Raw genomic sequence first — 24,470 nt, forward strand, 5'->3', positions numbered from 1 at the left:
ATTTGCAACTTTCTATGACCAAGTTTTAAGATGAAATAACTCAAGAAGACTCATAGAGATTTAACAAATCTATAATAAGCTTATAAATTATTCGGATTGCACATGAACTCAGTGTTGTAGCAAGGCTTGTTACATGCGGCTTCATTAATCCTTTGAAAAATGACAACTTAAACCTCTAAAACATCCATACGTGTTTATCTTCGATGTCTGCTTATAAGCATTTTTCTCTATGTATAACCCATCAACTAAGCTACAAAATTGAAAAATTACATCATGGGATCCAATAACATAGCCTGTACTACATTTAATACTAGTAATATATAACTAGAGTTTTATTTAATAGTTATTTTTTGTGCCTGGAAATCCATATATAGGACGAACTTTTATTTGGTCCGGTGAAAGAACGTAGAGCTACGTTCGGCCGGCACTAAATCGCGCCATGTAGCAGGCACAAAACCACGTATTTGTCGATCGGCAATAACGAGAAATACCATTATGTTAAGACAAAATATCGAGCAATACCGAGTAATACCGAGCAACACCGAGCAATAACGAGTTTTTTCTAGAAAAACTCGGTATTGCTCGGTATTACTCGGTATTGGTCTTCACATAAAGGTATTTCTCGTTATTGCTAGGCAATACCTAACAATACCGAGCAAATACCGGGTAACTCAGTGGTGACTGGATGTAGAGCTACGTCCGGTCACCGGACCTAATAATTGTTCATATAGGACCGACCACAGCCACAACAACCTTACTCTTAAATAATCAGTTAGAATAACTTATATTGATGTATATGCATACATGAGAAAAAAGAAAAATCAACCTTAAAACTACATACACAATTTATACTTTCCATCTCATAATCAGTTTTATGGACCTGTACATAATTAATTTCTCCAAAATTATGACTTTAATAATCAATTTCATGGACCTGTACAAGCATTTATGCCATCTATTTATGCTATTACAATGTAATGAGGATTTAATAAAATTCATTGAATAATTAATACTAAACAAAATAGGATATGTGCCTCAAAAGCAATAAATACCTTGAAAATTTTAATATGATAATGGTAACATATGTAGAATAAATAGGATACCAATATACTATAAATTACACTAAAAAAATTATCAAATTATTATGATATCTTAATTTTTTTTTAAATCTGATCAAATAAATTTAATAAATCAAAAGAAAAGTAAAACCTTCCAAAATAAAGATTGGATGACTAAAACCTATCTTATGCCAAATAATTTTTTCAACCGACATGTCTCATAAAAATAACCTTAAAACCTCCGAATCCTACTTTTCTCTCTTTCTCTCTCTTTCTCTAGTACTCTCCCTTGCTTCTCTCCATAGCCTACACATGGAGGAATGAGGCAAAGGAGTATGCTTGATTCTTTATCTCTCCATAGCCTACACATGGAGGAATGAGGCAAAGGAGTATGCTTGATTCTTTTTATAATGTTTATATTCAAAAATAAAAGTAAAAGTTTAGTTTTTATTTTTTATTTTATATAAATTCTCTTAAACTTTGAAATTTGTAACTCCCAAAATTACGATAAAATAGTCGATAAATGCTACAATATGTCTAGAATACATTGATAAAAATAATTTGTAAAATAGAATTCAAATGGTTCCCAAAACTCTAATTTTATGAAGACATGAGAATTATCTAAGAAAGAAAAAAAAAATTGATGCCTCTTATCTTTATATTTACAATGCCCATTTATGTACATGGTAATTGTGTTAAGTTTGAAGGTCACTCAACTTGATGGATCTCTCTCTAAGAAAGTCCATCATTATAATTATTATTGGATAGCAACAACACATGATATAAATATAAGAGTTGCCAATTATATGGGGTCATTTTCTCATTAACCAATTCAAAGCTTCATCCTTTGACTTCCTCATGATAGTTATGGCTTGGGCAATTGGACCATTTCTTTTACTTTGGCAATACTAGCATTTATAAATCCCAATTTATTACTTTACAAAATGGGCTAAGAGTGAATTTATTACTTTACAAAATGGGCTAAGAGTGAAATTGGTGCCACATGCAGTAATGGAGATGTCCATCAAACTCATATGATCAAACACATTAATCAAAATATTATAGGCTTCGTTTGGGATGACTTTCTTACTGCTTCTTAAAGCAGCTTTTTAGTACAAAATTTTTAATTTTTTAACTAGGAAGCTGCTTTAAGAAGCAGCAAGAAAGCCATCCCAAACTAAGCCTTATACAATGTTTATTGTTTTTCATAATAAGTCTAGTAATGAAAACTAAGCCAGTTTTAGAAACTTGGCTTCGTTTGGGACCTTTCGTAATTCTCCGTTCCAATTTTCAAAACCATTGTATTATAGATTACATGAATTTTAACATTTAGACTAAAAACAAATACAAATTGAGCTCCATTGGTTAGAGGATCATTGTCATGTAGCGATGGTAAGAAGTTTGCAGTAAGTTTAGAGGATTATAGTCGATTATGACAGTCAAGAGATTATGGCTTGGCCAAGGTAGTAAGAGAACTGTTATGCGGAGCTCGTAATAGGGCAATGATTATTCAATAGCCATAAATAGGCTATGGTGGTCATAAGGTATTCAACAATATAGGTCAATGGTGGCGGTCCGATTGTAATGATTGATCGACTACAATTAATGGTAGAAATTTAGTGATAACAACCAATGGCAGAGATCGAGTCACATTAATCTAGGGTTGTATGTGAGTCAAACTGACTCGTGAGCCGACTAGGGCTCGGCCCTATAAATGTCTTATGAGACGAGCTGGATAAGCTACCAAGCCAAGCTTGAGTCGACTCCAACTCGACTCATTATCTCGCAACCTGCTCATTTAAAAAATATTAATACAAAATATACTTAAAATATATTAAGATTCATGATTCTAAGTACAAAACTGTTGAAAATATTTGAAAATTATATTCATTTTCTATATTAAATGACTTTATTTTTTATATAATTTCTCTTTCTTTTATCATTTTTTTATAGTAGTTTCTTAAATCATAATCATTTTCTCTTTCATAATAAACAAGACGGCTCATTAGCCAACTCAAACTCATTGAATGAAGCTCAAGCTTGAGCTCAAACTCAATTAACTAATCAAGCTCAAGCCAAATGTGACTCTAGCTCCGCTCAACTCATTTACACCCCTACGTTATCCTAAATATTTATGGTTCATCAGTGACGGTTGATAGTGAAAGTTAGATGGTGAAGATTAATAGGTTCAAATCAAAAATAATTTTATGGCTATAGTTGATCGGCAATACCTCTTTCATACATGTTGATATAATTGAATAATACTCTAACAAAAAACTTCAAATCAACCAAAAATTTTTATTGAATTTCTCTCAACTTTATTTACACATTAAAGTCATCGAATAATGCTCGGACATATAATCTCTAAATATGTAAAAAAAAAAAATTGTAAGTTTCTCTTGACCTTTCTCGCTAAAGTTAACATCATCGAGTAACATTGACAAACAATCTCATATAAATCAAATATTATTTGTGAAACCCTCCAAATATCTTATACCACAAGTTTTGGGATGGCACCAAGAAAAACTTTCAAAAAAGTTTTCATAATTTTCCTTCTCACAAATAAAGAACTTTCTTAAAATTATGATACTAATGAAGCATGTCTTATGACATAATGTTAATCATGCTTACATACAAAAGAAAAGATAAGCAATAATATAAAAGACTTGACCTTCATTTATGATAACTTTTGACCCTTATTTTTTTTATTGTTTTAACTAAAAATTATTATATAAAATAGTAAAAGCTATACACCATTTGGGATGATTTTTTTAATTCTTTCTAAAACAATTTTTTAATAAAAATTTGCTTCAATTAAAAATTTTTTATAGTCAAAGCTATTCATTTGAGACAACTTTCTTACTACTTTCTTAAACAACTTTTTAATATAAAAATTTTTAATACAAAAGATTTATATACTAAAAATTAATTTTTTACAACTTTCTAGTAGAAAATTTTTTAATTCAAATATACAAAAAAATTGTTTAAAAAACCAACAAAAACAAATCCAAACAAAACCTTAATCTCCAATGAGCCACAGATTCAAAAATCAAAATTATTATTACACAAATTTTGAGATTATATTAATAATCAAAATTACTTTTAAGAACTTTAAATATATTCAAACTTTATATCAATATATAAAAATACATACATTCAAAAAGTTAACAAATACAAATCTTATCTCAAAGACAGCATACAAAATTATTGAATCTACATAATATCAATACTCTTCATCAATATAACCGAAAATTTCTAAAGTCTTATATACCCTTCAAACTACCACATCAGCTTCCAACAAACTGTCCCTTCTCCTCTAAAGTTTGTTATAATTTTTAAAAATCTTGTTTTTAGTTGTTTTTTTTTTTTTTTTTTTGAAAAATACTTTCTCACCGTCGTGATTTACCATATCTTTAATTTCAATTGAAAGGGAATGAAAAAATAAAAACAAAATAAATAAAATGTCAAAGCAATAACAAAAGAAAAGCATATCCTTGATTATCTACCATAATTAACTATTTGAAAAACTTTCTCAGCAGCAAAAAAAAAAAAATTATCCTAAACGAAGTCTAGCACTCTGTTCATCAAATAAACTTAATTACGAACGCTTTAGCAATGCCTCAAGAGCAGGATAAAAATTTGAGAATAACACACTAAAGGGTTCATTTGGATACTTCTAGATTGAAAATTTAAAAAAAAAATAATAAGTTTAAAAATAATATTTTAAAATGTTTTCCAAACTTCTCTTTCAAGCGATCAAATTAGCACAAAAATTAATCCAAGCTCTATTTATTTACTTCTGCAAGAATCATTAAAACAAGAGTCCCAAAATCACACGAAGAGTTACCAGTTCTAAATCTTAAAATAAGCAATAAAATCCTTCTCTAAACAGCAGACTTCTAGCCAAAGCTATCAATCCAGAACATGACTACCAAGCAGATCGCCAATAGTAATAAATTAGAGAGTTCGAAAAATAAGAAATTTAGCTAAAATACAACACTCTTCTCCAGCCTACTAAGTTATTTTTAGCCTCAAAATTGTTTAAAATAAATACCTTTTGAAACCCTTTAAGCCTCGAAAAACAACTTCTTAAGAGGACTTGAGCTTTGCAGATGTTGAAGCAAGGTGGGAGAGAGTCCGATGGCCCACAAAAACCAGGAAAGGACCGAGGAAACAAAGGGCCTTCAAAGCGGTGAACAGATCCAACTGTTTCATTGAAAGGGAGCAATGAGAGTCTTAAGATTGGTTCACAACTTGGCATAAAAAATTAATGAGAATGAATCTCAAAATCATTAAATTTACTTTGAAATAAATGCAAAATGTAAGCAATTAATCAAAGTTTTGTTTCAATTTTTTTCTCTTATATGTAAATAGCACAAACCTTCAACCAGAAAAGCCCATAAAGCAGAAGAACAGCTGCAATGCCGGCATGAAAAAGAATGCTAAATGCAGCAGGGCCAGGGGAAGATGGGAAGAACTTCAGGTTTACTCCCAGTCTTATCAGCTGCAAAATATACAATGTTATAATTTTTTATTATGTGCAATTCAAAAATCATTAAACATGACCCGATGAACCGGTTATGAGAATAGATGTATTAGATCCGGCCCATAATAAGAAATGTAGTAGCGGATCTAAAATGGTTAAAAAGTATTAGGAATGACCTTTTTTTATTTGATTTAAATGAGAATTTTATTCTTAGTAGGATACAATGGAGAAAAAAGAATTCATGTAATCAACTCCCTATAGTAGGATAAAGGCTTGAGGTTGTAGTTGTTATACTATTAAAATGTCAAGAGCATTACTAGTTTATTAAAAAAAAATCTGCTAAATACTAAATGGAAAAGCTGGTTCCATGGTTGAATTTTTTTTTCCCGAAATGCCCACTTCAAATCAGTTTCGGACAATTATAAAAACTGTGATATAAATTTCCATAATTATGAAATTCTGCGAACGATATAATAAACTGAAGGAAAAAGAAGAAGAACGCACCCCAATTATAAAGCCGATAAGTGGTAAAAAGGTGAGAGCCAAGAATGCAAGTGACAGCTCCTTTGGTGGTCTCTTCTCTGGTGCTCGGAAGATGTGAATTATTTCTTCTTTCGGCCCGTATCTCAAGTATGGGTCAGCAGGCTGTGGAGGAGGTTGCGCTGCCTTCTCAGGTGGTTCTGGCAAGTCCAGTTCAACAAAGCCAAGCGTCCGCAAGAAAGAATTTTCCTACAAAATTTGCATATAGAACATATGTCTAAATCCTCATTAAGCATGTCAGTCATGAATTCGAAAAGAAGTTTACCATTGTAGCATCACCAACAGTAAGTTCGATGTCATATTTTCCAGAGAGATAGTAAAATTTTTCCACCAAACCAAGAAAATCCTGCACGGATAAGTTGCATGACCAGTTAAGATTCCATAAGCAAAAAAAAGTGTAATAAAAGGATCCACCCGGATAGCGCTATTTGTAAAATATCTATAAATTATTATGAGAAAAATATTTTTTAAAAAATTACTGTAGATATTAAAAATTTTTAGCTTTCTCAAAAACCTGGATAGCAACGTTCTTACCGCAATCAGAGTTTATTAGAGATCTGATTGTAAGTGATATTTTTGAAAAGAAGGCAAAACAGATGGTGGAAATTGTCTGAAAAAACAAAACAGGAAAAAAGATCCAAAGGAATTAAGTAGAATGGTTGAGATAATCAGTTTCTCATATTTTCCATGCACCCTTAATCCCAAAATCAATTACAAAAAAAAAAATGGCGAACACAACACATGGATAACGGTAGGGGCATCGCTAGTGCAAACAACGTTAAAATGAAAAGATGCTTGGAGAAATGGATACTTAAAAAATGGCAATGAAAATCTCAACAGTAAAACGTCAGAAGTTACACGAATGAAAAAAAATCAACAGTATAATCTAGAAGTAACATGAATGCCATAAAGAAAACCAACATGCGCCAATCAAACTTCCAAAATCTAAATACACCAAAAAAAAGGGGAAGGGTGGTGAGAAGCATAACCAGTATTAGTTTATACTGCCTTGCTGAGCTATCAATTACAAAAAGGTGCTCCACTTTGGTTTCATGTCTCAATTTAAGAAAAACCTGCATTTAATTGGTTCTATGGTAAGTAAAGTTAACAGATAAATAGTAGTAACTAACAAGGATCACTAACTTGATGTGGCTTAAAAGTGTGTCCAAGAGGAGTGGTAAGCTGAAATGATAGACGAAACTTCTGCAGATGGTTTGCTGATAATGACAAAAAGCTGTCCTTTGATAAGTCTAATCTGCAAGTGGAAGAAGAAAAACCAGTCCATTAGAAGCACAAAAGGTGTGGCAAGTTCTTTCATAGGATCCTCAAAGAACTTATGCTTAAAGGGAAACCCAACTAACTAAAGGCATGAAACTTAAATACTCTTTTGGAAATTGACGTAAAAGGTTTTAGGAAAAAGTATCCGAACAAAGCTCTAACTATTTTATAAATTAACTACAGTAGATCACTAAATATATGGTATCTGAGGCTTTAATCATGTATAGATTTTATTTGTATGTCATAAATTACTATCAAACTTTAATTTGATAGATTCCAAAATAATTGTGAACAGTTAAGTGGTTTGGATTACATCTGTACATGACAATACATCAATCAATATACTTGCTCTAAGCTCTTTGTTTTATTTTGATTGTTGCTTAAACATTAACATTCTAACAATATCTTCATCTTCTTAATCACTAACCATGGCAAAAAGCCCTGAATCTCAAATCATAAAGCCATGTTGAATCACTTAAAAAAAACTCAGGTTAATATGAGATACGAAAATAGATCATTTTAGCATAAATTCAGTCATCCAGTAAAATAAGTGACAGGAACAGTTCTTCAGTACGAACATGAAAATATCGTAATTTATATACCATATAAGCTGACAGTTAAGTGTAGAAAATGAAAGGTAAGTTGAAAACATCTAGCCAACACAGGCATTGTTGTCACTATCATGGCCAAAAAAAGAATATCAAAGAAAATAATATCCTTTTCTCAGTTTCTCGTTTATTTCCGCTATTCTATTTTTTGTTTTTTTCCTGTGCTAGAGTGGAGGGTCTGTTGTTTAAGCATGGATGGTCTCTACACCCATCAAATTCTTCTTTGATTCTCACCTCTTACCATTTAATTGTTTAGGCGGTTAGTTTTTTCTTTTATTGTGACCAAGAGGCGTCCCATTTTTTTTTAAAATGGAGTGAAGGGCAATTTGGCATACATAGTCTTGCCATTCATAATATTCTTCTATGATCCTCTCCTCTAATTTATATGTTTGGGATGTCAGCTAAACTTTTAGTTTATTCTTTTAAGTTTAATAAACATACAAATAGTGTGTACCCGTGATTCTTCTCTCTTAAATTCTCATATTAATAATCTTTGATCATCATATATTATCCTTTTTCTTACTAACTCTCCTCCTAAAATTCTTTGATCCTGCAATATAAAGCAAATCAGAAATGGATGTTCTGTCTTATCTTCTAAAGTAGCTCCCTGTTCGCTCTTTTGATTCTTCCTCACAAGAACTAGAATTGAAACTGAAAAAAACAATAGGGGACCAAAAGAAAGAAAACAAGGGGAAAGTGTCTCAGCATTATCTCCTGCCTTTTTCCTGATGATGATATTTTACATATTGATAGTCTATTTGATGCAAGATTATTTTTTAAGAGTAATTTACAAGAGCCTTAATTTATATATAATTAAAAATAACACCATTGTAAAAGGGCACGATATATCAATTTAGACATGAGACAAAATAGCATGGGGAGGTCAATCCCCTCAAACCTCATTTAAATTTCATCACCACCCAAAACTTAACCAAAACTCCTTGAAGCCAAACTAAATCAGGTTTCTTGTATAATCATGTTTTGATATTTTGATCATAACTTTATCATTTTATATCTAATTCTTGCATATGAGTGATTGATTTTTATTAGCTCAATACAAAAGTTTTCCTGAATTCGATTATCTAGACCTCCAAAATTCCAACAATAAAAAAACTGAAATATATCACTCAAAATCATTCCACTCCCCTCCATAAATGCATCCGTTTTATCTTTTAAGAAAAAGACTTTAATGACTACTCAATCTCCCTTCGACATTCAATCAAAATCCTTTCCCATGACCATGTTTAGTCACCTCTTCGTATTCCCCTCAGCCATCTTGATTCATCGCATGTGTGAGTTTATACATACTCATGCAATAGTTATATTATTGTAGGATGAATAAATGAAATATATTTTCTAGAATAAAGTTTTTTTAACTTTGACAAAGGTATGTATTTTACTATGCTTGAAGATCTAATTTATGGTGATGAACTGCACATAAAAAGAAGATTCAACACCAAGATAGGATTCATAGTGAAGGACTATCCATGAATTCCACTTGTTCTAACACATTTGGAGAAAGCTTATGGAAATTATGGAGAAGACTAATATGATAAATGCAGTTTTTGAGGGTCACCTACATATCCTATGCTCTCTTTCTTGTTAATGTCTTTCTTTTTGCTAAAACAATGCAAGTTTGTTCATATTCATCCTACATTAGTTGGGCATTAGAGCAAATTTGTATACAATCGTGTTGTTTGATTTTGTTGCGTTAAGTTTAATTTTAAGAGATCTTACTGTATCTTCTTCTAACGCTTTGAAGCTTATTTAAGGGTACCAAATTCTTTAAAATTGAGAAAAAATATGTAGAAATATTTTTGTAGACTAGTTTGCAAGTCTTGATTTAAATGTAACTAAAGACAACATCAATGTAAAAAAACAAGTGTACGAATTGAGGCATGAGGCATACTGTCATAAGCGAGCCAATCCTCTTAAGCCTCATCAAATTTCATGATCACTCAAATCTTAACCAAATCTCCTCAAGGCTAAAAACACCCAACTTCTTGCATAATCATGTTTCGATATTTTGAACATAACTTTATTATTTTATATCTACTTTTTACGTATAAATATTAGTATTTCATCAACTTGACAAGATGTACAATTTTTCAGAAAAACGTTTTCCCAAATGCTATAATCTAGACCTCCGAAATTTTGAAGAAACTAAGAGGATGTTTGGCAACAAGTAGGATTTAACTTTAGTGGGATTTAGTAAATCCTATAAATCCATATTTAGTAAATCTTGAGAGTGTAAATCCTGGAAACTATTTGGTATGACATGTTAAATCTTGATAAATTCTAAAAAATTGTTTGGCAACATAATCCAAGATTTAAAACGGTTGGTTTATTTAAAAATTAAATTTAATGTGCTTTGAATTTAATATATTATAATGATAAATAATATAATTAGAAATTAGCTTAATTGTTATTAATAATTAAATTAATTATTTAGGTGTTAATTTTAAATTACATATTATAGTACTAATTATACTCTTAAATTCTAATTAATAAGTTAATTATTTTTTTAATTATAAATTATTTAACTAATACTCATAGTAAGGATTTAATTAATTATTTAAGTATTAAACTAATTTAATGATAATTATACTACTAATAACTATAATAACCAACAAATTACAAATATTAATTAAACTAATTTAATGAAAATTATGCTACTAATCATTTTTTTAAAATAAATTAAAGTACTTAATTATATAATTAATATAATTAATTATTAATATTTAAATTATATTAATAAGTAGGCCGTTTAGGGTTTGCTTTTCGCTTCGTCGGCTTTCCTAGTCTCCATTTCTTCGTGTCTTCTTTGGCTTCGCGTGTTGTGCGCACTTTGCACGACTGGAACTCACTCGCTACTTCGTCTCTCTGAAGGAGTCGGATCAGAATCCACAAATGGATCTTGTTTGCTGCGTAGGTAACCATCTTTGCATCTTCTTTCTTGCAAGACGGGGGCTAGCACGCTTTACAACCTCGTAAATCCCGTAGTCCCTAAATCGATAAATCCGCCGAATGACTATATTTAATAAATCCCGAATTTACGCCGTAAATCTATAAATCTATGATTTATGAGAGATTGGGATTTAGTACGAGCTTGAAAGCTGTTTGACGAATTTACCTAAATCCGACAAAAATCTTGTGACAAGTCCAATACCGAACAAGCCCTAAGTTAGCAAAAGTTGTGTTGGTGTAACCCAAACTATATAATTAAAATTTCATTTGGAATGACTTTATTATTATTTTTTAAAGCCGGTTTTTAATAAGAAATTAAAATTCTGTAACCCAGACTCTTTTAAGAATCAATAATAAAACCATCCAAACAGACCTAAATTCTCAATAAAACAGGCTATTAGTAAAGGCAGTGTTTTGTTTCACTTGTTACCATGCTATTCCGTCTTAGAAGAATCACCGAATCTGGGAAGGTGAACCTAACTGCACAATACCAGAGTTCGATCGAGGGAGAAGAAGGAAATCCTGCAATTCCAAGCGATGGCGTCTACGTGGGCAATATCTGAAGGTTTGTCTGAGAAAGAACGCCGGATTCTGGCGGCGTTCAGCACGACCGCGGCAGCCCTGTCTCTCGCGGGAATATTCTGAGTGATGCCTCAGTCCCCTATAACATTCAAAACAAAACCCTTCCCCCATGACAGGTCAACCAGCCTTGGTATTTCCCTAATGCGTATGGATTCATCATGTGTGAGTGTCTATATATAGTCTTGAAAAAACATTTATGTAAAGATGGATGAATATAATCTATTTTTAAGAAAATAATTCCTCTTTCTTTGGCAAGAAAATAAACTTTTTGTGCTTGAAGATATAATTCATAGTGATGGGCTCCAGGAAAAGGAGATTGAACACCAAGGGCAGATTCATGATGGACTATTTATGGATTCCTCTTATTTTATCACCTCTAAAGAAGGTTAGCTGAGATTGTGGAAAAAGGCCAACACAATGAAAAGCTGTTCGTGATAGTCATCTATACATCTTCGTTCCTTTTTTCTTGTCTTTGCTTTTGTAAGAAATATAGGTTCATTTTCATTTTATTCTTGCATCAATATTTCACATCAAATGTCATATGAAAATTTAAGAAGACAGCTCACGCTTAAAACCTCTAAGCAATTGATTTCATTCATCATGAACTTCATTATTAGCCTAGCCCAACTATTTTGGTTCAGTATATGAAGTCTAAAGTGATAATCATATTCTTGACAAGTCATTTTAAACTACTTTTATTCATATAGCCTTTGATCATTTTCATTCCTAATCATCTGACACTAAATGTATCAATCCGTTTAATTGGTGCATTCTACCATTCATTGTATCTTAACCAACTAAGAGGTTGTTTGGTTTGATGATATCTAGACAATATTAGTGTTTGTACTGTTAGATGTTATCATTAAATTTAAGGTAATTGAGAAAACAACAGTACCCAAAATTATGGGAATGTAAAAATGGCAAGAATATTGAGCACTATTTAGATTATCTCAATCTTGATGGCTAGATAAGTTTAAACTCACCGTTGATTATTCCACGTGGTAATGCATTAATTAAACAAGATAACATTGAACCAAATGCTTTGTATTTAATAGAAAACAATGTAATTTAAATAACATCATTTTTTAGACAAGCTATTACATAAACAATATCAAAAAAAGTAGCTCCTAAGTCTATTTTTAATCATCTAATCTTCAATAAATGTCACTCCAAATTTTCTCTAATATAATCATTTATTTATTTATCCTTCCTAATCTTGTCATGCATGAATCTGAACGTTCACATTCAACTTTAGATATTAAAACTTATTAACAATCCAACATTCAAATCCATATGATATTGCAGATTGAATTGTAATTTTATAAAAAAAAATTGTCAGGCTCCAAGATATCCTCATATCAAACAAAACTCCTAAAATCCACTTTAACCATCAAACATAAACTTTATAAGTTATATCATATGTATCTTCACTCTTTTGTATGATAGGTTCAGACACTAAATGTCTTGTGAAATAATAAACTGACATCAAAAGTGAAATAATGCCGATAAATTGAAAATGAAATTAGAAGAAATGAAACATTATAAACTCCTATATCAAGCAAAGGCAGTACACCTCATCTATGACAAACCAAATTTCTCTTAGGTACTTTTGTTAAGCTCGCTAACAAGCAATATCAATAAACAACTCATTCTGTGATTTACCAACATAATGATAATTTCAAGAGTCTATAGTATCATATATATCTCTCAACTTAACACCTGAAAGTCTTCCGGATCTAATTTAACAATCGTTTAGGCATATTTTTAAGATATCATTAGCAACTTTTGTTCATGTTCATGTCTTTGAAGAGATTAAGTCATTCAAACATTTCTCAATCATAAAATCACTTATAACTTTTATGCTTCACACTTATCCGTCCCTCTAAACTTTTATAACCACATCTCTTCAATATTAACTCTTTTTCCCTCTCTCAGGAAGGTTGGGGGTTCCGTTGATCTCTTCCAATGACGCACTAATTATAATACTACATAGCAGGTTCTTCGAAAAGCCCTTCCAACCCTACATGTTTTCAACTAACTAATTGTTAATGCTTTGAACTTTTCCTCACTTTTCTCTCTCTATCTTTTTACCACCTCCCTTCAACAGAAACCCTCTTCCCCTCTCTCAGAAAGGCTGGAGGTTCTGTTAAACTCTTCCAATGCTGCACTTGTTATGGCACTACATAACATGTTTTCTCTGAAAGCCCATTCAATTTTATATGTTCTCAACTAACTACTTGTCAATGATTTGAGAGAAAGATGAACCCACTTTTCAATTGTCTCGGCACTCCCACCATCGCTATTTAGAATTGCAAGTTCACCCTTGTCAATTTTGATTGACCCCGTGAAAAATGCAGAAAAACTTGTCAGTCCTCCAGTAGCATACTTGCTTTCATCCTCAAGATTGTGAAGAGAAACCTGTAGATTATGTAAAAACTCAGCTCGTCAAACACGAAGATAAAATCAAATAGACAAAAACGTGCATTTCCAGAACAAAAAAAATACCTCAAAAATCAATTTGTACTTGCCAGCATCCATTTTTAAAGATGCAATGTCCAAATAGTGAATGGAGTTTTCTTTGTCAAAGTGGAGCTCCTGCAATCCAAAACATTCAAAATTACTCACAGCGTAGGAATGATTCTTCATGATATTGGAACTTGGGAGTAATACGAGTGAAGCCAACCGAAACAGATGATTACATAAATAAAAAGACAACACGGATTGATGTGAAGAGTATAATAGAAAAAAGACAAATACAAGAAAAATTGATAATTGCACCATAAACAAGGAAGATTAGTTCAAAATTGAAACCTGGTTTTCAATAATGGGTTTTCCCTCTGAATTTGAATTGAAAGCCTGAACAAGTTTCACAGATAACGGAGGTGCAGCAGCACCAAATACTGTAGTCACATCAACCTGAAATGTACAAATGAAGGCTTATATCGAAAACTTCGTAAGTAAAGAACGAGAGATATCAGATATACATCAGTTGATAAAGCAGAAAATATTTAGATTTTACTTAGAGGGAAGCAGTTTATTTATTATCATAAAAAAAACGTGAGTTTAAGAAAATCAACTACCTTAGGAAACCAGATCAACTCTACAACCATGAAACAAGGCCTAGACTTAAAAATTACATCAATAACATACTAGTTATTATAGATCGGCATAGAACACAGCATTTGAACTCTGAAAAAAAAATAACCTATGCTTTGAAAATCCAAAGGCCCTGGGAAATTTTGAAATACAGAATTATACAATACATAAAGAATATGTCCGGCCAAGCATAGAAGTCAACATAATGGCCTATTTCTGCAGTAAACTTTAGAACATAAATGCCATAAGAGTCTCATAACGAGAAATTAAGGGAATATGGATTCGTTGCTCAGAATGTTCAGAGTGTTAGGGGGAGAGGATAAGGGCGAGGCACTGCATAAATCTAGTCATTTTGGAATGTTAATGATGCGGGCATCCGATCATGAAGATTTTCAAAGAAGGAGACGACGATCGACGGCCGAGATCATTCCACCTTATCTTAATTTGTTATTTGTAATTTTTATTTTTATTATGAATTTTCCCTTTTTACCCTTACTTAAGAGGGTCATCCTATGTAAGCCCTAGGGGCATATGTGTCTTGTTTTAGTTTCTTAGGCATATATATAGAGGCTCTTGCTTGTGTAATATAATGATGAATTAGTAAGAAAAGAAATTTTATTTGCACTTGTGTTCTTTGGAGAGAGCTTGGGTGAGATTCCTATGGGAGGAATTCATAGCTTCCACTAGTCGCAGGATGGGTCCGGCCTCGTGGACTGAAGTCCCTTGGTGAAGGGCAACGTAATACCCGTCAACTGTAGGATGTGTCCTGGCTCGCGGTTGTATCTTTCTTTCCCTAAATCCTTTTCTCCTCCTCCCTTGACAGTCGGCCACATAGTTTCCCCAACCTCCTACTTCATCCACGGCCACCCCTTCACCGCCGGCCACCCTTGGCTCCTCCCCCTTCACATGATCCATAACCTTCCTAAAATAGATTTCATAATTTTGGTAACGCTCTTCATGATCAAATTCTGAATTTGAAAGAGTTACTTAATTTACAAAATCCTATTTTAGGAAACTTACTAAAACGATTCCTATTTGAATTTTAAATTAAGAAGGGAGGAAATATTTCTTTCCAAACTTAGTTTATTAATTTAAGTAGGAATTAAATGCCTCATTAATTCCTCCCTCCCTCTCTATAGCCTCCGGCCCCCCTCATGAATGAGATTAGGAATTGTTTCCTAATACTCTCCTCTCCACTTTGGAAACAATTCAAATCTCTCCCACCTCCTTTGACCGAATTTATCCATAGTCCTTTCTAATTAATTTATTTCCAATAGGGAACCTCTCCAATTAGAAGTAAATTAATCCCCTTCTTCCTCTTTGCCACCAAAATTTGAATTCCCCTTTAATTACTTTCCTTTTATCAAATGATTTAAGTTACGAAAATATTTGATTTCAAATTCTAAGTAATTTTGAATTTGAAATACTTTCCTAAATTAAGATAGCCTATTTTAGGAAAGTTACTTAAATTAAATCTAATTAAGTTTCTAATTGAATTTGATTTGATTTAATTATTCCTAATATTTTGATCTCAATTAAAGCAAGAAATTCAAATTTCAAATATCCCCTTTTTTTCATACCCATTCTACATCAGTTATAGATTACAATATGGGTTTCATATAATGTGATTCACGATGATAGTCCATGTAGAGTAGCTCCTCAAGCATAGTTAGAAATAATTGAAAAGAAACAAAGGGATAAGGAAAAACTGCAAACCACAACATTTCCATGGCGCAAAAATTAATAAATCAACATAACATAATAACAACAATGTTAAGAAATAATACAGCAACAACGGAAAGCACAACCTTGAGTTGATCCCTTGATGTCAATGAAAGAACAGTGCCTGGAAGTGAGATGACAAGTGGAATGTAAATCCTGCAGAAGAAGAAAGAATAGCACAAATATAAGTGAAGAATCAAAAACAGCAGCGAGCACAACAAGAAAATAAATAGAAACGAACAAATGCATTGAGAGATACTTGCCTATTGTTTTCTAAGCATGATAGGGACTCAATCTGATGAAATAAGTCTTTGCTGCTTCCAGGAACCCCTATGCTGAGGAAAAATTTAGCCAAGCCCAAAATTTTGTTTCCTGGAATCTGTAATGCAAATTTCCAAAACAGCGCATGAGAAACAAAAAGACTAACATAATTGCAAGAAAGATGCCAAATATGCATTGGATATTTGCTCAATTTACATTTAGCTTCCCAGAAGAAACTTCAGCAAATGAAGTCACACCTCGCACTACTGCTGCTGAAATCTCCAGAGGGCTTTTGTAATCACTAGAGTGAACATATTTATCATTGAAGTATAAGGTACCATCATCTGCATTAAGCCAAGGGAATTTGATCAACTAGAAGAAAAACAATGTTCATAACAAGCAATTGAATAGCCTTATATCATGCACCACTTCACACAGAAAAATCCATCGCTAAGTTTGATTCAAAACTCTCGAAGAATCAAGTGGCCAACAATTGATGGCTTAAAATAGATGGAAGATTGCAAGGAGAATGTTATTGTAATAAACCTTACGCGCCATTTTGAAGTTTTTTTGGATTCAAAAATAAGTTCAGGGTACATTGTAGAAATACAGATCCTACTTCATACAAATAAATAATAATCACCTTAGATATCACAAGTTTATTTCTCATGAAAATTGATCTATGAAGTTATTTAGTATTAATTTTTAGCTTTTAATGTTTGGTTGTCCGCATATACAACATTATTAATATTTGAAGAGCATGAAGAACAAACAAAGTCAATCTTGGCTCCAATTGGTCTGGAGAATTAGGGGTAAAAAAAGGATTATTTATTTGCCTAATATGATAGTGTTCAAGAAAATTTGGCCTTTGTTGTTATGTCTTATACTTTTTTAATATTTAATATCTACTAATAAGTACATACAGCATGCTTAAAGCTTAAAGAGTCAGAACGGTCAGGAAATCACTGCTTTTGGTTTAATTTTTTTTCTAGTTTTTTTCATTCAAACCAAGTAAGGAAAAGCACTTTTCCAATTATTTCGCCTAAACCAAATAAGTTGACTAAAATATATTTCAAATTCAATTCGCTTGCCATTGCCATTTTTATTTCAATTTCCTTTTGCATCTCCCAATACAGTTGAATCAAACAGAATATGGGTGCTGAAACAAGAATTATATGCACAAACTATAAATTGATAGAGAAAATTTAAATACCATTAATTTCATACTTAGAATATTCAGGCATGATAAACAAAAGGATATAAAAATTTTCTTCATTAACCTGAAAAACATGCTTGTGAAACAAAGAAATCAAGGAATATAATAATTAGAAGTTCCACATTCAAATGAACCAGAAAAGTCTTAAAAAACATAGAAATGGGCAAAAGTATAAGAGAGGACAAAACCAATAACTAGCAAATTCATATAGCAGAAAAATCAAGAACGTAAAAAAGGCCTTGATTTTAATTAACAACTCACTTTCACCAGAATGGTAGGTCAAGGGTATCAGTACTTGCATTTATGATTGATTTAAGGGAAACTCTAGCTGTTTCCATCAGGTTACAGTGACAGACTTAAGTTTTTTAAATAAAACATGATTCCTAGGAACAGATATCATCAGAAAGACTAATAAAGAGAAAAATAGACTTACTGTAGCTTTTGATGATGTCAAACAGTTTGACAATGTCATTCTTGACAACTCCAATCTGTCACAATGGGTTAAAGGAAACAGTTAATATTAAATTCTACAAAATACAGAAAATGATCCGCCATTCTGTGCTAGTTCAACGATAATTGGAAAACCATTAAAGAATGCTTTACAAGAGAACAATGACCTAACATATGGATTGATGAACTTACAACACGTGTGCTAAGCATAGTGCAATTCACATAGTACATAAATAATAAACTCCAACAGCCAAGACAGAAAAAGGGAAGAAATTAACAATTTGAAGTCAAGCATGGATCAGTTCAACAATAATTGAAATATCATGCAACCGAAACATTTAGACTTTCAAACTAGTTAAACAGTCATGCTTACCATGGACTGGTCCACCTCAGAATCAGCCAAGAAAACAATTCCAGCAAGTGCTTCAAGTGCCATTCCTGCCAAAATTCACAAGGATCAAATACAATATTTAGTACAGAAAAATATGCATGGATGGGAGTGTTTCCTTCCAGAGTACAAAAACCCTTCACCTCTTAAAACAAACAATAACCAGCTGGCCAAAAAATCTTGGAAGCAATCATGTGAAGCCCACAAGTAAATCGTAACCGGAGATAAATCATGTGAAATTTTAAGACAATAGGTAAATCTATTCAGAACTTTTGATCACCCTCACCCCTTACCACTCCAAAGAAACTCACTAAAAGGACCAAAACCTTATGGACAAAAATGAAATAAATACATGAGCAGCAAAGCATGCACATATGCGGAATGCTTCATTCCATTAACCTAAACATTACTCTCCTCCTAAAAAATTAACCCTAAATAGCTAACCAAGAAAAACTATCATGTCTTTTTAAAACCATGGAGAAATTATCAAGATCATTTTATAAAAATTCCAAAACAAACTCCCCAAAACTGTTCAACATTCTGCAGCATTCTCCATGCTTCTAAGTTCTAGAAGTGCCTTGTTGAAGAATTTCTAAATGTGCCTGCCCATCTATATCCTCAAACCACAAGCGTGTTGGCCTATGCATTAAAAACCAAAAATTCTTTAGAGAAGATTCAAAACCTTGACCTCCACTAACAATTGCCCAAGTGAGAAAAAGAAAATCATAATTATATAGAATCACTAAATGCATCGTAAATGCACATGGGAAAAAAATAACAGTGAATAACTTTAGTGGAATTTCCATGGCTGATGTAATTGATACCAGCAGCATAGGTGCTAGACTCAGCACCATTAGAATCATAGCGCCATCTACCATCACTCTGACTAAGTGCCTGCCAGTAAAATGAACCATCATAACGATGGCACAAAGTTAGCAAGTTAGCCAAAGCATCTGCCAGAAGCATCAAGCCATACTAAAAAAATATCCAAACCAACCCACCTTTATGGAATGAAATGCACCATCAGAATCTGGTAAAATAACTTTAAAACCATGTTTCTGCGCCAAATTATCAATAAAATAAGGTTTCTTCTACTGCAAGGTTTGAACTTTATAACATGTAATGTAACGAGTTAGGAAAAGTGCAAAAAGACAGACAAGATTCAACCAATTAAAAAAAAAAATGTGAAAACCCTAGAGTAACAACTCATTGCAGTTCACAATGCAGAAATATCAAAAGCGATTGATTAGAAACTTCAATTATATCTATGAACTTTTACCTTAATAAGAAGAAGACTTCCAATGGAGTAATAGAAATCTGGTAATGAATTGGCATTTTTTAACACAGCCAGCATATTTGATGCAATGCCCTGATAGAAAGTATAATAATGAGGATATTTATGATACATTACTTTGTCAATAATAATAATGATAATAAAGGGCTGGTAGTTAAAAGCGCTCACTTCAAAATTTATGGCCTCAATCTGGCATTTCAGTATACCATTCACTTTCAATGCATAAAACAAGTCTTTTGTTGTAGAAGGTGATGACCCCAGCGTCTCTAGAACAGCTTTGCATGTTGCCCGACTTATATCATAAGTTTTTTCTAGTCCAAGGATCTCAAGTGTTCTTAGTGCCTCATAAGTGTTCTCTAAGCTGCAGCAAGCAAAAAATATGACACTTTCCAAAGCTTGCTTAGAAATTCAAAGCAACTTACATAATAGATCATACAGATAATTATATGCTCAAATTTATAGGATTCAAAATTAACATAATTAACAGACTATAGATCGCATAACTTCACAAGAAAGAAAAGTTTGCTTCAAACGAGCCATCCTTACTCAAGAAACCAAGGTTAAAATGCAAATCAAGAGAAACATGGAATTCTCCGGCATTTAAAAATCTGATCAAACATCGAGTAAAAGAGTAGTGTCTTATTAACGGCACCATTCCTCTCATCACTAACCTTCCAAACGATTCATCGACGGGTACGAACAGTTCTAGAGCAGCAGATCGGTGGGAATCAGAAATCGGCCGAACGATGGAGGCGGTGCAGATGGACAATGATGAATAGAAGATCGCCAATAACGCCAGGATCCATCGATATCTCGACATGCCAGCAAGATCGATGATCCGAAGGAATTGAAACAATAAATGCATCGGGATCGCGATCTGGAACTGGAAAATTGGAGAAATCCTACGGTGTTGGATTCCAAGTCACCTTCAGTTTTCTACTCCCACCATGTACTCTTCTAGGGTTTATGGAAGTTCACAGAGCGATCCACTTCTGCGGTATCCGCAGGCGACGACGAAATTAAAACATTCGAATTAGTGTGGACTCTGTTCCTTGCGGGTCGAGTTCAGGTGGATCGATACCTTGAACGAAGCGTAACGTTTAGTACCGGATTGACCCGAAAATTAACATATAACCCAACATGCACCCGTAGCACATTTAACTAGGGGAGCATAATTCGGTTTGGTCTGATCAATAATATTAATTCTCAAAAGTGCCTAATAAAATCATCATATTTTTAAATAAAATTTAAACTTTCAAATTTAATTGATTTAGATTTGACGAGTAAATTTTTTTCAGTATTAATTATGCAACAAAATATATTTAGAAAATTTTATTCTAAGTTAAGTCAATTCGATTCAAGATGAATCAGATTAATTTAATGTACGTGATCTTAAACTCATCGGTCTACTAGAAAATGTAACTCAAGCAAGTGACAATGATACAAGAACTTCTCCCTATCAATAAGTAAAACTCATAAGTCGAATCTAGCGACTACTATTTATAAAGTCGGCCTTAGTGACTGTTCAAAGAAAGACAACTTCTCAAGACAAACTATTGATCGGCAACTCAACTACTCAACAATCAATGCATGCTAAGTTGCCAACTTCTTAAGACCTTAGCAAACGACTACAACAATTTATATCTTCTAATCAAGCTACACTATTATTATATTTTCTCTTATTTTTCATATATATAGCTATATATATAGCCTATTTTATAAGATCCTTGCGCCAATCTAAATCTATAAATAGGGGGTCAAGCGATAATCTCAATTTATCTATTTTTTATAGAATTAATCATATTTTACAAATACCTAGAGCTTCTTCTAGAATTCATCTTTCTCTCTCTACTTTGAAGCTTCTTACTCTATAAATTTTTTCTCTCTCACTTTGATATTCTCATTTTCACCAATAATTATTAGTATAGTTAAGTGTTATTCACAAAATCTTCTGAATTCCACAACTTAAAAGGTGAAATGAAAATAGATCGTATCAATAATTAATTGGAAGATGAGTACTACGTGAAGCAGCATAACATTAAAGAGGTGAAGAAGAATATATTAACAAGGAGAACTAGAATTCATGTTTGTTCGTCAATGTGCTGAATTTGACAAGAGAATAATATGACTGATCTTGAAAATATTGATGAAAATGTTGAGATCCGCTCCTACAGTGGAAATGCCTAAGGAATCCTTTGATTATGTGGTGAGTAGAATAAAAATTTCTAGAGCTAGACCCTTGACCTCTTCTCTAATTGCTGATAGAGACATATAACCATGACAGTGAGGAGTTAACTTCGACTCTTCATCGCGAGAAAAGGAGAATTGTGAAGAGGTCTCCACTAGTTAATGCCTTCTCAAGGGAGATTGTTGAGACCAATCCTTAGCATTGGCAAAGTACAAAATACCTCATCTTGATTCATATAAGGAAGGATGAATCCCTACCGCTTACTTTGAGTCGACTATTTCACTTATTGATATTAGAACCACATTAAAGTGTAGGTTATTCTTCACTAGCTTCAAGGAATCACCACTATGGTTGCTCTTATGACACCACTCATCATCATCAACTCTTTTGCCAAGTTCAAGGTGAAGCTTATAATATAATTTAGCAGCACATAAAGGCTATTGAAAAGCTCTCAAGTCTTACTACAAGATGAGGCAAGAATAAAGTGAATCACTAAGGAGTTTCATCACTTGATTTTAGAAGAAGATACTTGACATGTAAGATCTAAAGTCGATCGTCACCCAAGCCACTCTCTTCCAAAGTCTGTGCGAAGGACAATTCTTATATGCTCTCGGCCTACAACAATTGAGGCATTTGGCCAAGTTACTCAAACACGTCAATAGTCATATAAAAGATGAATACAATATGGAGACTAACACCTCTAATGTGGCTAAAAGAAATGTTATAATCCATCTAGGTTGAAAATTCTGGCAATTTTCAAAGGACCAGAGAAGTCACTCATGTGACTCCTAGAATCTAATAGAAGGATTAGATTTAAACCTATAATTAAATAACTCATCTACCAATAATAAACAACTAGAGCTACTAACTTTTCACATAGAAAAGCAGGAAAATCAACTTTCATTTGACACATAAATACATAATCAAGATCATATAAGTCTATACCTTGTACAAGTAAAAGATGGATTATAAAATGTACATTGCTAACTCATATCCAAAATCCTACCTCTTTCTTATTTACTCAGCAGGATATTTATCTTTTCTTAAAATAATAAAAGAAACAGAGTAAGCTTATCTAACTCAGTAGACTCCCTCCTTTACCCCTCATAAGTATTAGTATCAAATATAATATTTAAGAGCATTCAATAAAAAAAAACATAAATATTATGAAATAATTAAAGTATAAACAAAACCTGATTTTACCAAAATTCTACTATATACCTGACCTTAGAGCTAACACTTCTACTTTTATAATCACCAACCACTTCCATAGAAGTTTCCAGATGCTCTACCAAATACTTATTTTTAGAGATTCATTTGTATATCACTTTTACTTTTATTTTCCCCATATAATTCATACAAAGGATCAGAGTTTACTAATGCATATTTTAGAGTTTTTCATAAACGTAATTTATTAAATTATTAACATATAAATTGTACTGATCAGAATGCACATGTTTTGATGCCTACTTAATTCAATAAGCTTATCTAGCTCGGTAGACTCCCTCTTTTATCCCTCACAAGTATTAGAATCAATTATAATATTTAAGAGCATTTAATAAAAATAAAACATAAAAATTATGAAATAACTAAATTATAAACAAAATCAGAATTTACCAAAGCTCCACTATATACCTGACCTTATAGCTAGCACTTATACTTTTATAATCACACAACCACTTCCATAGAAGTCTCTAGATGCCATACACAATACTTAGTCCCCACATAATTCTTATAGAGGTTCAGAGTTTACTAATGGATATTTTAGAGTTTTCCATAAACTTTTTTTTTTCAATTTTCCATAAACTTAATTCATTAAAATATTAACATATAAATTGTAATGATCAGAATGCACATATTTTGATGCCTAATTATATCTCCACTTTCACTTATGCCTCCATTTACATCCTACACATGCATATAAAGTGGGGCTAGAATCCCTCCCATATATGTATTAGGTAGATGGCACCAGAAGAGTGTTCATATTGTTACTTTACCTCTCACTCATGCAGAATCCCTTCCATATTAGCATCAGGTAGATATATGGGCCAGAAAAGTACATTTTGGGCCCATGTAACATAACAAAGATTGCACTTTTTCATCTTTCAGAGCATAACGTTTCCAATGCCATGTAATGCAAAAATGCAATGCACTGTAATAGTAAATAGATTAAGCATTTAATGTAATCTTCAAATGATGTGAGAATTGCTAAAAAATATCACAGTACTTGTAAAAAAAACCTAATCAATAAACTTTTCATTTTTAATATCAAACTTCAGAGGAATATTCACATGAATATTTCAATATTTTTTATACAACTACTTATTTGTCAGGAA

At 32.2% G+C, this 24,470-nt stretch overlaps 1 protein-coding gene across 1 annotated transcript; it reads right to left on the reverse strand.

Annotated features, from left to right (window-relative positions):
- Positions 1 to 4,823: 4,823 nt before the first annotated feature.
- LOC110112565 (dolichyl-diphosphooligosaccharide--protein glycosyltransferase subunit 2) lies at positions 4,824 to 20,956 on the reverse strand. The gene is made up of 19 exons (XM_020844832.2): positions 20,618 to 20,956; positions 20,115 to 20,307; positions 19,932 to 20,021; positions 19,654 to 19,710; positions 19,477 to 19,546; positions 18,638 to 18,702; positions 18,248 to 18,302; positions 16,815 to 16,942; positions 16,601 to 16,716; positions 16,424 to 16,493; positions 14,331 to 14,435; positions 14,025 to 14,114; positions 13,789 to 13,937; positions 7,228 to 7,339; positions 7,074 to 7,157; positions 6,350 to 6,430; positions 6,049 to 6,273; positions 5,440 to 5,562; positions 4,824 to 5,264 (listed from the first exon to the last, which is right to left on the reverse strand). Exons 1-19 carry the CDS (start codon positions 20,809 to 20,811, stop codon positions 5,148 to 5,150), a joined length of 2,124 nt encoding a protein of 707 aa, XP_020700491.1. The 5' UTR covers positions 20,812 to 20,956; the 3' UTR covers positions 4,824 to 5,147.
- Between the last annotated feature and the right edge of the window lie 3,514 nt (positions 20,957 to 24,470).

Source organism: Dendrobium catenatum, unplaced genomic scaffold, assembly GCF_001605985.2.
Source record: "Dendrobium catenatum unplaced genomic scaffold, ASM160598v2 fragScaff_scaffold_980, whole genome shotgun sequence".
Classification (NCBI taxonomy): Eukaryota; Viridiplantae; Streptophyta; class Magnoliopsida; order Asparagales; family Orchidaceae; genus Dendrobium; species Dendrobium catenatum.